This window comes from Meriones unguiculatus, chromosome 18 (assembly GCF_030254825.1).
Source record: "Meriones unguiculatus strain TT.TT164.6M chromosome 18, Bangor_MerUng_6.1, whole genome shotgun sequence".
NCBI lineage: Eukaryota > Metazoa > Chordata > Mammalia > Rodentia > Muridae > Meriones > Meriones unguiculatus.
In genome coordinates this window covers 67164114-67181413 of record NC_083365.1, presented here as the reverse complement: position 1 = coordinate 67181413, position 17300 = coordinate 67164114, and the positions used below count along the sequence as shown (strand labels likewise).

Below are 17300 nucleotides of genomic sequence, written 5' to 3'. Positions count from 1 at the left end.
GTGTCCAGACAGGAAAGGTTGGTCGGGGCATCTGGAGTCTGTGTACCTCAGACTTTCACACAGCACATTGGCATTTCACCTAAACACGCCCATCTTCATCTGTCTGCAGCTTGTCTCCCCTTCCACCTCATAGTGAGGTTTGAAGCAATCACAGAGAACCGGTGTACCCTTCCGTCTGCATTAATCAGACAAAGGCAGAGGCTGCCTAAGATTAAAAGTGTCTAATAGATAAGTTTTATTATCCCCCCCCCTTTCTGTGTTTCCGTCTTAGGATTTCAAGGACAGAAAGGCACAAAAGGAGAATCAGGAGTCCCAGGTAAAGGGCTGGCTTTATTTTAATTTCTTGGGATGATGCCTGGTGCGCCTGTGTGTGTGGAAGAAAGCCTTATTGGCTTTGAACACTGTGACCTTATCCCTCAGAGTTGAGGCAGAAACTCTGAGATTTGTCATTCTATTCCTTCCCTGGAAGATCTGGGGAAATGACATAACTTCTGTATCCCAAAATGGATAGACAGTGGGGCAGGGACGAGGAGGATGAGAGGCACATGTGGTGGTGCCAGGCCATGCTGCCACCAAAGGAACTGGCTCCGGGTGATCTTAGGATGTAAGGCTTTGCCTTCTCTTCTTTGCTCTGTTTTACCATTCTTGGCTCCCAAAGTCCCTCCTTTCCCCTTGCTACTACTTCACATTTGGATATCATCTTTCTCTTCATCATCACAGTCACCATAATGCCCAAAGCAGTCTACTTTATGAAGAAACAAGTAACTGGAAGCCCAAAGGCGTGGTGCTGGTTTCTTCCCAGCCTTGGTAAAGCCATGTGGGTGTTGTCATAATGCTGGCATAGCCGCAAATACCCAAGTTCACCACAAACTCCAATGAGCAAAGATAAAAACTGAATCTAGTTTTGTTTATTTGTTTTACTTTTTTTGAGATAGGGTCTCATTATGTAGCCCTGGCTGGACTAGAACCTGCTATGTAGAACAGTTTGACCTCAAACTCACAGAGATCTGCCTGTCTCTGTCTCCCAAGTACTATAACTGAATCTTTAAGCTGATTGTTTTCTCAGCCAGAGAGGAAGTTGGGAGCATGGGGATCAATGTCCTATCTATCCATCTGAACCATCTGTCAGTGAGGACTCAGGAAGGACAGGAAACCAGAGAAGCAGGGTCCCAGGCTCTTTTCTGCAGACAGTGCCCCCACATGGCCTGGAGGACTTCCCACCATGCCCAAGTCCTCTTAACAGCCCTGTCTAAGGTTCAGTCTTCCAACACAAGCCGTCCTCACGCCAGGCCAAGTGCTAAAACAGAACCCAGGCTGAGTTCTGGAGTGAGTTTTCTTCCATGTGAGCTGCATATTCTATTACAGTCTTACTAATCAGACATGTCAGACACAGTATTCTAACAAGTTCTCAAAGAAAGATTAAAATTTCCACATAATCATTTCATCTTGTAAGGACTCTACCAGCCATATCCCCCTGTGCATTCTCAGTGGCATTAAGGTGGGAGACCAGAGGACAAGGGCAGCTCCCAGCTGGACCAAAGCCTGGCTGCATGATTACATAGCCCATTACTGGGGGATCTGATAGTCTGGGGTCACTCATCCACTAATCAGCCAGGCCCTTGTGTCCTCCTGGGAAGCAGAGTGGTGTATCTATGAGGCTAACTATCTCCCCTCAGGCCTTGTAGGCAGAAAGGGAGACACTGGAAGCCCTGGGCTGGCAGGCCCCAAAGGAGAACCTGGACGAGCCGGCCTGAAGGGAGACCCTGGGGCGAAAGGTAGGTGCTGCCTTTGATATGGACTTAAAGGTTAGGGGTCTTCAGAACCCAGGCTGGTGGAGGTGTCTTTACTGAGTTGTCAAGTTACATGCTATGAATCATACTGGAAAAACATAATCAAGTTTCCCCAGCATGCATACAGCCTTCCTGTCTGTGCTCTGACCACCCCAGGCAACACCATAACCAAATAGATCTTCCCATGAGCTTTGTTGCTTACTGAATGCCTGTCACTAGCCTAACTTCCATCCTTGTGCTACATCTGAAGCCTGTATCCTCTTCTGAACCACTGGTACCCATGACACAGATAGCTATTCCCAGAGATGCCAGCCCACAGGCAGAGCTGAAGGAGAGAGATAGACTCCTCATCCCTCTATGTGTTCGGATGTGGGCAAAGGGCTGAGAGAGAGCTTGGATCAAATTGTGTGGCTTCTCTTCACGGCAGGATCTCCTGGCCAGCAAGGACAAAAGGGAGAAAAGGGTGAAAAAGGTAATTGATGTTTTAATTGTCTTTTACTAATCTTTTAGAGTCAATCCAGTGTTTCACAATCGTGTGCTGGGGCTGGGGCTTATTTCCCAAGAACATTCTTCACCTTTGGCCTGAGCCAGTTTGTGGCCAGAGGCCCAGGCAGCATCTCTCTCCCTTCCATCTTTTTTCTCCCCTCCTTGTTCCTATCTGCTTCCTTCCTCCTCCCTCCCTCTTCCATGTCCCCATCCTCCCCATGTTTGATTTCATCAGCCCCATGCCTTCTTTCCTTCTTTTTTTCTGATCATTTCTCCCTCTTCTTCCCTACCCTGTCTCCTCTACTCTCTCCTTTTGTTCCACTTATCTTTTTTTTTTTTCCTTTCCACAACACATGGCAAGACATGACCTCACAGAGGCACTGCCCTGTGCCTTGTTACCTCTAGGGCAGAATGCAGGAGAGCTGTCACCAGGAAGTATTGGTGCTGAAGGGGGGATTCTTGTAAGCTCTGGTGAAAAGGTCCTGCTCCTCCTAGCTGCAGAACTTCTAAGGGCAGGAGAAAAATGCACACCAATACTGGCTAACACTCCACCTCACCTTATATACATATGTTTTTGTCCAGGCAATTCCTGGTATTTGGTCCGAATTGTTGGTGGCACCAGCCGAGGCCGAGCTGAAGTCTTCTATAACAATGCCTGGGGGACAATTTGTGATGATGGTTGGGATAATAATGATGCCACTGTCTTCTGCCGCATGCTCGGTTACTCCAGTGGCAGAGGACTTAGCAGCTACGGAGGTGGTAAGTGACTCCACAGCCAGGGACTTGTCTCCTCGACATGCCCAAGCGGTACAGTGACACCCTTTGGGGAGGTGACATACTATGGCTGCAGCTAGAGAAAATCATTGGTTCCAAGAACTGGAAAGTCCCGCAGCTTAGTGGTGGGCAGAGTACAGCTCTCCAGCTCTGGACTCTGGGCTAACCTCTTTCCGGGTTAGCCACTGTCAGGACACTCACATTTCCAGCAGTGACAGCAAAGGCTTTAAAAGGCTCTGGATGCAGCTGTGGGTCACTATCCATCTGGTCTTGGAGTTGGAATGTCAAGTGACCAGGACTATTTATGGAGTGGGGACAAGCGTGGCTATTTAGAGCTGAGGGAGGAGATGGAACCATGGCAAAAGCAGATGCTTATTTCCACATCTGGAACCGAAGATCACTGGCTGCCAGAAATCTTAGCTGTGATGATAACCCCACCTCTGTGTGATGTGTGCAGGCGTGTGTGTGTGTATGTGTGTGTGTGTACTCGTACATGTCTGTTTAGTGAGAGAGCATGCATGTGAGTGCACGTGTGTGAAGGACAGAGGACAACCTCAGTCCTTGTCTCTCAGTCCTTGTTTTCACGAGGCAGGGTCTCTCGCTGGCCTGGAACCACTGACTTGACTGGGTGGCCTGGCCAGCAAGCACCAAGGTGGAGTCTGCCTCCACCTCTTAAACACTGACATGACGAGCCCACACTACCATACCCCGTCTTTGTTTTTGTTTTGTTTTGTTTTTGACATTAATTCTGGAATCAAACTCAAGGCCTCCTGCTTGAGTGGGAGGCACTTTACCTACTGAGCATCTCCCCAGCCCATGGCCATCTTTGTAAAAGAACACATGGGAAGTTAGGTGTGGTGGGAAGCACCTGTTATACCAGTTCTCGGGAGGCTAAGACAGTGTGGTGAAGAGTTGAGGTCATTCTGGGCTACAAAAGCAAAAAATTAGAAGAAAGGAAAATCAAGGCAAAACTTACTATACTCAATTTGGGGAAGCTGCCCTGGGGCACTAGAGATCAGTTTATACACCCTACTCCCTCCTTGGCAAAAACCCTGTCTGGACAACAGGGCACAAGGCCAGCTCCCCCTGTTCCTTTCCTTGGTATTCTCCACCCCACCCCAAAGCACAGAACATGCTGCTCATACAGAGGCCAGTCTCTGCATATTCCCTTGAGACAAGGTCTCTCACTGAGCCCAGAGCTAGGCTGGCAGCCCTCTTTCTGTGGGTGCTGGAGACTCAAAGTCTGGTCCTCATGCTTTTACAACAAGCACTCTCACCCACTGAGCCACCTTCCAGGTTTCATACTTCCCTTTCAGTAGAATGGAGCTGAGCTGTAAAACTTTTTGAATAGTCATGTTAGAGCTCAGCTGACTGCAACCCAGTGGTCTGTTTTCAATCCTATCAGAAGGAAGGGGGTTGGCAGAGGAATGGCTGCTGAAGATCCGAAGAAATACAGATACAACAGGAGGGAGCTGAGCTGACAGGGAGACAATGGGAGGCTGTGTGCTCGCAAAGTGTGTGGATTAAAGGAGTCAATATTTGCATGAGGCTTTCACAACGTGGTTGAGGTCAGAGAGGAATCAGAGATATTAGATATTATAAGAGCCTCAGAGCACTGAGCTCAACTGGCACAGCACCCCCCACCCGGGATGGGAGCTCCTGGGAACTGGCATGCCACCCTGAACTGCCAACTCCACACCCTTCCCTTTTCTCTCCTGCTTCTCTCTCAGGCACTGGGAACATCTGGCTGGATGATGTGAATTGTGTGGGGACAGAAAGCAGTCTGTGGGATTGCAGGAAGAGCAACTGGGGCTCCCACAACTGCAACCACGGTGAAGATGCAGGCGTGGAATGCCGCTGACTTGGAAGCCCTGCAGGTCACCTCTGTGTCCCCAGATGTCTTGGAGCTCCACCCACATGGAGATCTGTTGGGTGCCCTAACTCTGTTGAGGGGGGGATGAATAAAGCTCAGTGGTGGGTCTGCTGGGGCTAAATGTCATTGAGCTGGCACCCCTGTGCCTCATAGCTATGCCCACTCAACATGTACATGCTAGGCTCATAAATGTGCCCTTGACTCCTAAGCTGGGGGGAGGGATGAGGCTAAGGGGTGTGACAGTTGCTGTGACCAAAGTTAGTCTTAACCATGCCCTCATTAATTCATCAACTCTCAGGGCTCCCTCCCTCCCACTACCCTCCCTCCCTTCATCACCAGCACATGGTCCTATCTTTAGCTAACTGCTGCCTAGAGGTCAGCTTACAGATGGTGCCAGGTCACAGGATACATGTGACCTGTCCCTTTCCATCTGAGCTCCATGGCTGTGAGGACCAAGGGAGATGGCTCAGCGGATTGATAAAAGCACTTACTAGTGTGAGGGCCTAAATGTGAAAACCAGAGCTCACTTAAAAACAAAAACAAACAAACAAAAAAAGTTAGGGGACTGGGAGATGGCTCAGTGATCAAAGCACTTACTGCTCTTACAGAAGACCTAGGTTCTGTGCCCAGCACTGTTGTCAGGCAGCTCATGACATCCTGCAACTCCAGTGCCAGAGGCTCATATACCCCTTCTGGCCTCCACAGGCATCCTCAGAAGCTGGAGAAGTGGCTCAGCAGTTAAGAGTAGACACTGCTCTTGCAAAAGGACGAATGAGCAGCTTGCAACCATTCCCAACTCCAGTTCTAGGGGATCTAGCACCCTCTTCTGACCTCTTCAGCCACTTGTACACACCTGCAAATATGCCCCCATATAATGTGTGTGTGTGCGTGTATATACACACACATACTTTTTAAAAATAATCAACAGCTTCCATCTACACAGTAAGTCACTGGTCCCAGCTTCCCAGTTTGTAAAATGTTGCTAACAGTTCCTCCCTCCTTGTGAAAATAACTGAAAATAACTGATAAACAAAAATAGAATATTATTTTAAATAATGCCCGTTCAGTTAGTAGAATGTCTGCCTAGCATGCATAAGTGGTTCCATCCCCAGCACCACATAAATGCAGTGTGGTGGGGCAGGATTAGGAGTTCAAGGCCATCCCACACTACACTGCGTGAAGGCTATCCCGGGTTGCATCCGACTGTATCTCAGCTTTTAGAAAAAACCGTAAGACCCAGTTGGAATTGTGCCTCCCTTAGAAAAATGATCGACGTGCCCTCATGCCAAGGGGTGGTTTTCACTCTCTAAATTGCCATAGCCCATTATGGAAGGAAAGCTCAGTGCAGAGCCTGAGGCCTGTGTGTGCTTGTGAGGTTTGCCCATGCTGCTGTGATGTGTCTGCGAAGGACATAGCACAGCAGCAATGTGTGTGTGCCTTCATCCCACCAGCACCCCCATCCCACAGGTGGGGCCCAGACACCCATATCTCACTGCAATGGACCCAGCTCCCATGCTTGGAATTCTGGGTGCCTTTTCACCTGTACAATGTTAGACTCCAGAAGCGTTCAGGACACTTTCATTGCTGCTAATGAGTGAGCTAGTGCTCAGAGATCTTCATCAATATCATACACAAACAGAGTTCATCTGATAAGGTTAGGCTAGGTCTGTGGCAACAGGCAGATGATAAGCTCCATGGATTTGTTCAAACACTTCCCAGTTCTCCTCTGTAATGAGGTAGTCACAGGGAAAAGAGTCTGTGTCCCAAGAATACCAACCACCAATTCATACACTAAAAAGAGCCTATAGGGAGGTGGGGAGGTGCTTCGATGGTCTTGAGAACTCACTGCCGTTCCGGAAGACCCAAGTTCCATCCCTAGCTTCTACATGGTGCCTCACAACTGCCTTCAACTCCAGTTCCAGGGGATCTGTTGCCCTCACTGAGACAAGTGCAGACCAATACACATAAAATAAAACTAAATAAAGATCTTTAAAATAAATAAATCTTTTTAAAAGAGCCTATAAGCTAGTAATTATATGCACATGTATGGGTATGTGTTCGTCCTTATTTACTGTAAAAGAAATGCTAGCAAGACAGTATATACATACATGTCAAATTGGCATTAAAATGCACCCTAGGTGCTGGGTATGGAGGAGGGAGCAGGTATTTCCTGTGATCTGTGAATCTAGATGGAAAGCTGATATGGTCGAAGGTTTGGCTAGCACACACAAGGTCCTGAGTTCGATCCCCAATACTGTGTAAATGTATGCGCGACCCTGCCTACGTACTGCACATAAATACTGCGCTGGTGGGCCTGAACGTGATCTCAGCACTCTGCAGGTTGGGACAGGAGGGTCAGACCCCAAGTCCTCCTTAGCATGTTCAAAGCCAACCTGGGATAAAGGAGGCTCTGTCTCTGGAAAACAAAGTCCCTTCAAAGACGGCCAAATGCCATTACAAGAAAGGCTCAGTGTGGCTGTGTTTTCTAGGCCCCTGTTGGTCTTTTCACATTTAAATCGCTACTTTTCCTGAAATTAGAATTTACTGTCCAGCATGAGGAACTTCCTCCTGTCTCTTGTTGGATGTAGCCACCAGGCCTGGTCCCCAGGGTTCTCCTTTCTGGACTTGAAACAAGTGGCTACTCACAGGTGGACACCCTTGGGATAGAGCAGCCATTACCTCAGTGCTCTGAGAGCAGAAAGGTGGCTGCAGTGCACGACGCAGGCTACATACTCTGTGTGTTCATCCATTTATTTGTGTGTGTGTGTGTGTGTCTGTATGTGTGCATAAGTGCGTGTCCTCTGTGTGTGTGTGTGAGGGTGTGAACACATGCATGTGAGTGTGTGTATGTATGTGAATGGATTCTTTACACTGTCTACATGTGTAAAGGAGTATCTGTGTAAAAGGAATGGCTGACAGACTGGGTCTCAGAACAAGTAAGATGGAGAGTGACCGAGGAGTGGCATCCCCACACCAACCTCTGACTGCCACATATACCAGCACAAGAAACACACACAGGCACACACACACAGGCACACACACACACATTTGCACACATACACTTGTCTTTAGTATTAGGATAATGATTACTTAACTCTATTGGTGGGTGTTTAATGTTTTCGGTTTTTATTGTTGTTGTTATTGTTGTTTTAGACAAGGTATATAGCCCTGGCTAGCCTGGAACTTGTTACATAGGCCAGGTTGGCCTATGTAGAGAGACCCTACCATCTCTGCCTCCCTAGTGCTGGGATTAAAGGTGTCACCACCAAAACAGAGTCCTCTTCCATTTTAAAATATTTTTTCATGGTTTTGTAGTTGGCTGCTATTATATTTATAAGCAGTATATATCTATAAATACAATATAAATATGTATTTATATATAAAAAATACTACTAGTTCAAGTAAAACTCTTAACAGTATAGTATGGACCATCAAAGGGGCCAGGATCCTGCCCCTCCTAAGCACAGATGCTCAGTCCTGGTTTCGTAGGGTCTGCTGTGCGTGGTTGGTGATAGGCCCCTCCAAGGACGGGAAGAGCTCAGGACAAGGTCCTGAGAACCCTTGGACGAGGAGCAGAGATGAATGTGGCAGATAGAGGTAGGTAGGATATGGGAGGGCTTGGCACTGTATAGCAAGATACAGTAGGTTTTGTTTGTGCATCGATGGGTAAGAGGGAGGATCAATTATTAAGGAGAAAGGACACCAGTTCTTAGGAGTAGAGTCCTTATGAGGAAGAGCTAGAAGGCAAAGGGTCCTTAGCAATTGATGAGAGCAAGGGCAAAACTGTGAATAAAGATGCAGTGTCTGGTAGATCTGATGCTGAGACTGGGGAGTTCGCTGATTGTGTTACGTGTTCTCAGAGGACAAGAACCAAGGGCACAGCTCTGCAGGTGGGGGAGGGACAGGTGCCCATGGGAGGATGCGCTCTCTGTTGTCTTGATTGGAAATGTCAGTAGTCAGGCTCACACTCTCCTTCAGCGTGCAGAGGAATCTGTAAGGAAGATGCTGAGGGTGCCATTACACAGAAGGGAGACATATCAAGCCCCACAGCTGGGGAGGGGAAGAGGCAGGGTGTGAGCTCAAAGGGTTGCCGTGGTGACATGTGTCCTGAAGATTCCTGCTACACCTTCACATCTACCTGCCTTCTCTGCCTTAGGTCCCTGATACATCACTGGCCCAGAACAGTTTAGTATTTAATCAGAATCTTAGTTCTATTTTCTTTCCATCTCCCTCACTGGGTCCCCAACCTGTCTATACCACACTTGCATATCCTGGGGAGTTTATCTGTGCCTACTCTCCAGCGTGTGTGAAACAGTTCAGAGGAGTGTAGTTACTGGCTACGGCTCCCTCAAACTTCACCTGGAGCCTGCTGTTCCCTTCCTGGACCTCCCTAGCCTCCTGCAGTCCCAGCTGCAGGGAGCAAGCAAAGGTCGCCTTCACTCTCCCAGCACGAGGGGGCGCTGCAGGCCGCATCCAGCCTCCAGGCACCGGCCTGGGTCTCCCTGCAGCTCACCCTCAGGCGTCCATCCTGGAGAGGAGAGGAGAGGTTCCGCAAAGGCTCTTCTGGAGGCACTCTCTGGCTGTAGATCTTCCACACGGGAAGAAAGGCACCCCGGTATCCTAATCCAACCACAGCTTTCTACAAACACCCTCCTTAACGGTTTCTCCCCAGGTTCCATAGTTACCTGGACAGCCGGCATAGACAATAGCAGCAAAGGTGACTCCCATTTATTGATACTAAGCACTAACTGTGAGCAGGGATTTTTTTTTTTTTCACACACGAATTCCTCTGAATCATCTTATGAGATTTTACAGTCCCGAGCGAAAAACCGAAGCTTGGAGAGGAGGTTACTGGTCCAGAGCCACACAGTGAGCTGCTGATCAGGCTGAAGCCTGTCTGCAAGCAAGGCCGACCGACTCCGAGTCTCAAGTCCACTATAACAGTCCATTATAACAGACTGAACTATGGATAAAGATGACTTCAAAGACTGCCTTTTCCTGTTCCAAGAAGGAACCCGCACCAGACCACCCTTGGCCAAAACACTCACATCCGTAATTTCAAGAGCTTCCCATCTCTCATGGGCTGTGTGTGGAGGACTGCCTGGAGGGTCTTCCTGCAAGTGCTGGCCAGGAAGGATGAAGGAAAGCTAGGAGAGGCCTTCATGCACACTTTTTTTTTTTTTTTTTTTTTTTGAGGCAACTGCAGATGTTAGTGGGACTGTGGCACCTAGAGAACAGGAAGTGGTGAAGTGTCCTGCCCCTGCCTCAGAGCTGCTAGAGGGAGCAATTATTCTGAGAAGAAAAAGTATAAGTGTCCCTCATCCTGCGTCACACCCTCTGTCACCAGGAGACCCCTTCCCTCTACTTTCCTCCTCGGGCTCTCCCGTGCTTCCATTTTGTGTCTCAACAGATTGTACCTAGCACATTCTAGGTACCAGACCTTGCCATGGAGTAGGGAGATATAACTCGAGCCATACAGATCTGGGAAGAGCTCCTGGTCCAGCTGGCATGAAAGTTTAGCTCAGTCCAGCATGGTGCTGTCCAGGGACACAAGAAGAGGAAACCCTTTAGGGCTGGTTCCCTGACCCAGCTCCTGGAGCTACTGAACAGGGAGGAAAGGAAGAGAAGGGAAAGGGCAGAGAGGAAAGTGAGTTTGGTGAGAGGACAAGGGCAGCAAGAGGCCACTGCAGCTGCCTAGCTAAGACAGAACAAGGGCTGGGATGGAGTAAGGAGCATGGGATGGAGGGTTTGTAGTGCCCAGAGTGCCATTGAGGGGTCAGGACTGGTTGATGACTTGCTGGCCAGTGGCCCAGGGGCGCAGCTGTGTGAGTCACAGGCCAGAGAATTCCCCATGGAGGCAGGACAGAGAGATTGGCTTGGGGTTTACCTGTGGGACCTTGCTATGCAGCAGTTTCCTGAGAAGAGAGGCGATCTCTCCCTCAGGGAAGGGGGAAGCTCCTGAGGAGAAGTAAATGGGAAAGCAAGACTTCCACATTTCAGAAAGCTCAGACTTACCAGAGTCAGGTGCCTGGGAGAAGAGGCTCTCCCGGTGGCCAAGCAGGCTCTGCCGGAAGCTCCAGAGCCCACTTTCACTGTGTCCCTCACAATGAGGTTGGGGCTTTGTTTCTAGGATTTACTGACCCCCCCCCCAGTAGACTCATCACCTCACTAAACTGGACCTCAGTGCCAAGTGTGATTTTTGTCTTTTGTTTTGGGGGTTTTCAGGGGACTGCAGTCATCAGTGTCCTGGGTAAGTTGACTATACGATCATTGACGTCACCCAGGAAAAGCCATGCAAAACAATGACACTAAGAGGAGCTATCCAACTGAGGGACAGGTGGGACCTTCGAGGCTACCTGAACCCGCTGAAGTGGTTCTTCCAAGTAGCCTGAAGTGTGGAGAGCTCTCGAGCAATTAAAGCGAGGCTTCCCTGATTCCACAGCACTGATTGCAGCTGCTGCTATCATTGATAAAAAGAGGCTGCAATTAATTAAAAACTAGTTTCCTCCCTGTGAGCTGCATTGACAGGTGCCTCCTGCTTCACCTTTGATGGTGTTTATCTGCTGGATGTTTAGAGTTGGGCTGTCTGCAGAGTTGCATGGACTCTCTAGCAGCCCAAGATCCAGTTCCCACTGGGCAATGGGGCAGAAGGACCACTGCTCTTATCAGTTATCTGGACAGCCTCCTCACATGCCCTCAGGAGTCTGCTCCATCAGAAGCACAGACTGGGGATGTAGTTCTGTTCCTGGGGTGCTTGCTCTCTTAGTTTGGGTTACTATTGCTTTGATGAAACACCATGACCAAAGCAAGTTAGGGAGAAAAGGGTTTATTCTGCTTCTACTTCCGTAGTGCTAGTCATCAGTGAAGGAAGTCAGGACAGGAACTCAAGCAGGGAAGGAACCTGCAGGCAGGAGCTGATGCAGAGGCCATAAAGGTGTGCTATTTCCTGGCTTGCTCACATGGCTTTACTCAGCCTGCTTTCTTACAGAACCCAGGACTGCCAGCCCAGGGATAGCACCGCCCACCATGGCCTAGACCATTCCTATCAATCACTAATGAAGAAAATGCCTTTAGAGCTGGATCTTAGAGAGGCATTTTCTCAGTTGAGGTCCCTCCTTTCGGGTGACTGTAGCTTGTGTCAGGCTGACATAAGATTAGCCAGGACACTTGTCTAGCACGCATGAAGCATAGTTCAGTCCTCAGAACCACATAAAGCAGGCATAAGGGTGCATGCCTGTGATCCCAGCACTCTGGAACAGGGCAAGAGAATCAGAAGTTCAAGGTCATCCTTGATATACAGTGACTTTGAGGTCAAGCCTGTGCAGCATGAGACCCTTTCTCAAAAGAAAAGAAACAAACCAACAGAGGCACACTTTAACCCAAATACTTGTGTCTGTGTTGCTTATCACTGCTGATGGACCAACCCTTTCTATGAGCCTCCGCCATGATGGTTACTAGTTTCGCACTCATCCTCCTGTTACCAGAGCTGTCAGGATCAGAGCTTGGGCTCTGCAGCCTTAATGAGCCAGGATGAGCAACCATCTTCAGCAGGCCATTTAAAGTGCAAGTGATGATGAAGAGCAGAGAAAGGAAAGAGATTAGCTGGGGCCACACTGGGAAGAGGAGCAAAGAGGTCCAGCGGCCCCTGCCAAGTCCATATACTGGGTCCTGACATAAGACATAGGTTTGCACAGGGGACAACAGCTGGGTTAGAGAGATGGCTCAATGGTTAAGAGAGCTTGTTCTTGCAGAGGAACCAGGTGATTCTCACCACCCATAATGATGGCTTACCAAGTCTGTAACCCCAGTTCCAGGGAATACAACAGCCTCTTCTGACCTCCCAGGTCACCAGCCAAGCAAATGATGCACAGACATACATGCAGGTGTAGCGCTCATATACATGCAAATAAATAAATAAATAAATAAATAAATAAATATTGAATAGAGGGAAAGGGGTGGGCATAGCTAAGCAGTCCTGGTCAGGGTGTGGCCCTGCTATCAGCCTGTGCTGCAAGGTGACAAGCCCCCCCTCTGACTGGCCCCGGGTTTCAGTCTTTCCTTCTTCCAGCATGGGTTTCTTGGGGAAGGAAATTCTATTTTCTTAGGATACATTGACTCAATTGCCTGATAGCCAAAAGGAGGGGCACAAATGTTTCTTTAGACTAGCTTCACTCCTGCCAAGAGCATTACACTAGCCCAAAATGCTTCAGACTAATCCAGACAGGATATCACAGCAGCTTTTCCTTCACATACACGTATCACGCTGAGCTTGTTGTTCTCAGAAGAGTTGTGTTCCTCTACAGTCACGTGACACTCTAGAGTACAGATGTGGCAGAGTCACCCGGAACTCCTGGTCGGGGGTACTGGATTGGTATGAAGTGGCAGCTGTGCCGTTGTGACTGGGCTCGCACAGTCTGTAACGTGAGCACAGACACACCCGGGAGATGGCTCCTGGGAATGGAACTGGGGGAAGTTACCAGGTTAAGCGGAATATGGATTTGAAGGCCTGACCTGATCCCAAATTACCTTCTGAAAAAATAGTATTGCAGCTGATGGTTGGGGCACACACCTGTAATCCCAGCACCAGGGAGGCAAAGGCAGGCTGATCGCTGTGCAGTTTAGGCCAGCCTAGTCTACAAAGTGAGTCCAGGACAGCCAAAGCTACACAGAGAAACCCCGTCTTTAAATAGATAGACCGACAGATAGACAGATATTTAAAAGATGGGCATGGTGACACATGCCTTTAATCCCAGCACTCAGGAGGACATGGCAGGTGGATGGATCTTCATAGGTTCAAGTCCACCCGGTCTGCATAGTGAGTTCCTGGACAGCCACAACTAGAGAGCGAGACCCTGTCTAAAACTACAACAAAGATAGTATTACCACTTCCCACAGCAGAGGGTGCCATGTCCCCATGCCTTGATGTACTAGTTAAGGTCCAGCAGGCTCATCTTTGCCCGTTAGAGGGGACTGATAAAATCACATTGCTGTTTAGAATATGTCTCCAATTACATGTTGGGCTCAGGATGTTTTTCTAGTAGCTCTCATCACTAAGAGCTTCCTGTTCACATCTGCTCATCTGAAGTCTTTTCCTCAATGACTCTTTCAACCTAAATTAAAGAAATTGGCCTTTTGTCTGCCTCTTGCTCACACCTTTACTCTTTGTCCCCAAGCTCTCTCCTCAACTTTACTACAGCTTTAACTTTTTTAAATGCAATCAACTGTATCATTCTTTTCCTTCCTGGCTTCAGGGTTAAGCTATTACTTAAATATTTTATAGCTTCACTGCAGTTTTTACTTGAATAAAATGTAGGTTGCTCCGAGCATTGTCTTCAGGTTCAAACACAATGCCTTCAAGTGGAGACAGGCAGAATTGATGGTAATAGATGATACAGACGACAGGCCAATAGATGATGGCATACATAGCAGCAGATCAACAGTTAAATAGAGCAATAGATGAACTACACATAAGTGGGTAGGTAGCTAGCTAGCTGGCTAAGTCACGGATTTATCTATAGATTGCTTGATAGATGAGTAAATAGATGAAACGAAAAAGAGAGAGGAGGTGATTGACACTTAACCGCTGCCCATCTTCAAAGAACAAGGAGTGTGTGTGAGTTGGTATGTGTGCACACGTATGTGCATGCATGTCCTAGTTTGTTTTCTATTGCTGGCATAAACACCGTGACCAAAAGCAACTTTGTAGTCCAACATGAAAAGAAGCCAGGGCAGGAACTCAAGACAGGAGCCTGCAGAAACTGAAGCAGAGACCATCGAGGAGCACTGTTCAAGGGCTTGCTCCCACCACCCACTCGGCTTGCTTTCTTCCATGACCCGGGACTACCTGACCAGGAGTGTCATGCCCACAGTGGGCAGGCTCTCCCCTACCAGTCATTGACCAAGAAAATGCATCACGGACTTGTCTGCACGCCAGTCTCATAGAGGCATTTTCTCAACTAAGGACCGTTTTCCCCCGATGACGCTAGATTGTGTCGAGTTGACAAAAAACCTAACCAGCACAGTGGGTGGGTACAGATGACATGTGTGCACACATGTGGAAGCTGGAGGCTGGCGCCAGGCATCTTCAACCATGCTCCGCTTCTCTCTTTATCTTATTTATTACTGTGTGTGCACATTCCTGATGAAGGGAGTACGCATGTCATGGCCTGCATGTACAGGTCAAAGGTCAACTCTGTGAGAGTCAATGCTCTACTTTCAACTTTCTATGGGTTTGGGGCATTAAACTCAGTCCATCAGACTTGTGTCTTTACCTGCTAAGCCATTTTGCTGGGCTTAAAACTAAATTAAGTCAGAAGGTTTCACTGAACCTGGTGCTTGTAATTTGAATAGGAGAATTGGCCCAGGGGTCCCGTCTCCACCTTCCCAGAAGAGGGATTATAAGCATGTGCCACCATGCCTGACATCTCTATGTGGGTCCTGGGATCAAACTCAGATCCTCACACTGGTGCAGCAAGCACTTTGACAACCGGGCCATCTCCTAGCCCCACCTCCAGCAATGTTTATCAATTCAAAATGCTTTCTTTCTGAAACACTTTCTCCTTGATTTTCTGGCCTTGTCTTAAAGGGTTTCACTTGCTCCTTGCCCCCAGCTTCCTCCTTCTCATCTTCCCCTTAAGAGTGACATCAGTTCACCTCCTCTCCCTTCACTGCTTCTTGTGTGGGACCTGTGGTTTCCCCCAGCTCTGCACAGGAGAGAGGACGAAAGGAAAATAAACAGTGTGTGTTCCTTGTTTTGAAATAAGGAGTGCATTAAAAGATGCCCTTTGAAGGCTGTTTCAGTTTCATTTTTGTTGCTGTGGTAAAAACACCCTGAGCAGATGCAGCCTGGGGAAGAAGGGGATTTGGGGCTCACAATTCATGGTTACAGTCCTTCCAGGGAAGCCACCGAGGCAGGAGCTTGAGACAGCTGGTCACCCTAGAGCCACAGTCAAAGCAGAGAGGAACAAAAGAGCCCGTGCTACCTGTTTGCTCTCTCAGCACTCGGCTAGATTCCTCTACTCACGAAGTTCGGTGCCCACCTGGTGAAATGGTGGCTTCCACATTCAGGGCGTCCTCCCACCTCAGTTAACAATCACAACAATCCCTCCATGCGCCCACTGAGACTCCACTGAGTCTCCCTTCCCAGACCATTCAGCCAAAACAAACCAGCACAACGACTGCTATTTTGGCTGGTGTCGTCTAAGCAGAAACAGGTCATGGTCAGTGTTCTTGCAGCCTGGAGCTGAGCCAGGGGCCCTCCCACTACTGTGAATTCGGGTACCAGTCCTGTAAGTGGATCATTGCTCACCTTGCCTAGTGTTATGACCTCACCAACCTCCCAGTGCTCCCTCCCCCTCCCATCTTCCCATTCACACATCTCCTCTCTTCCTTGAAGATGTACCAATTCATGCAAACCCAGATAGGAAACCAAGGGCCTCCTTTGCCTTCCTCCAGTGCTTCTGGTTCCATGACCACATTCTGCTGACATCATTTCTCACGCCCAGAAGCCATTGTCTCAATCCAGACCTCTGTCCCCTCACAGCCCAGCCACCCTCCAGCTAGTCCAGGAAACCCCATGACTCCTTCACCCAGCTCAGTGCCAAGCAGAGACTGGACAACTGTGTTTAAAGGTCTAAACTTGCAGGTGTGTCCATCCTTTCGACACTGGCCATTTAACACTGTCACCTGCAGAGTTCACATGCAAGCACCATGCCACCAAGTTACAAAGTGAAACTGTAAGAAGCACTTGCCTCGTGTTTCAGGTATGTTTTCAGCCCTGTGTTGGGATGCATTTGTTAGGCCCAGCAAGAGCCTAAATATAAGAAGGTATGAAGAGAACTCAGGAAACTAATCATCCATCGATGCAAAATCGCAAGAGGTTTGTTTGTTTTGATCATTGTGCAATGGGGTCACCCCTTCTGGTCAGCAAGGAGTGGCACCGGGAGACAAAGACCTTAGGTTTTTAAAAGACAAGGTGTGGGGAATTCTAGGGGTTGCCTTCTTGGAAATTCATGATTGGATGAGGTATTTAACGTTTAAAATAATTGGTTGGTTCTGGGCACCCTTAGGTCTGGTCAGCCCTGTCGTAAATATCTGATCTTCAAGTCAGTTTGGAATTTTCTGCCATATGAGATATAGCCACAGTTAAAGGTGGGAGAATGATTAACTCATCCTGTGTCTTTTCTGAGGAGTGGGGGTTACAGGCTTTGGATCAAAGGTCAGGAGAAGGATTGGGGCCATATGGCCCAGTTTCCAAACAAAGCTCATCTCACAGGCGCCAGCCGGTGATTTTCTCTCCATTTAGTAGAGATCTCTGCTTGTTCTCTTCCTTATTTCTGCCCTCACAGATGGCTAATGTCAGGAACTTTTACATTCCT

The 17300-nt window shown here is 48.5% G+C and overlaps 1 protein-coding gene across 1 annotated transcript in view; it reads left to right on the top strand.

Moving 5' to 3' along the window:
• The window catches only part of Marco (macrophage receptor with collagenous structure), a 33461-nt gene extending 28430 nt beyond the window's left edge, over positions 1–5031 (top strand). Inside the window, exons 12-16 of the mRNA XM_021653874.2 lie at positions 272–316; positions 1677–1775; positions 2218–2262; positions 2859–3035; positions 4781–5031. Coding sequence (XP_021509549.1) covers positions 272–316; positions 1677–1775; positions 2218–2262; positions 2859–3035; positions 4781–4911 — 497 coding nt within the window. The 3' untranslated portion in view covers positions 4912–5031. The remainder of the gene's footprint in view (positions 1–271; positions 317–1676; positions 1776–2217; positions 2263–2858; positions 3036–4780) is intronic.
• The last annotated feature ends 12269 nt before the right edge of the window (positions 5032–17300 follow it).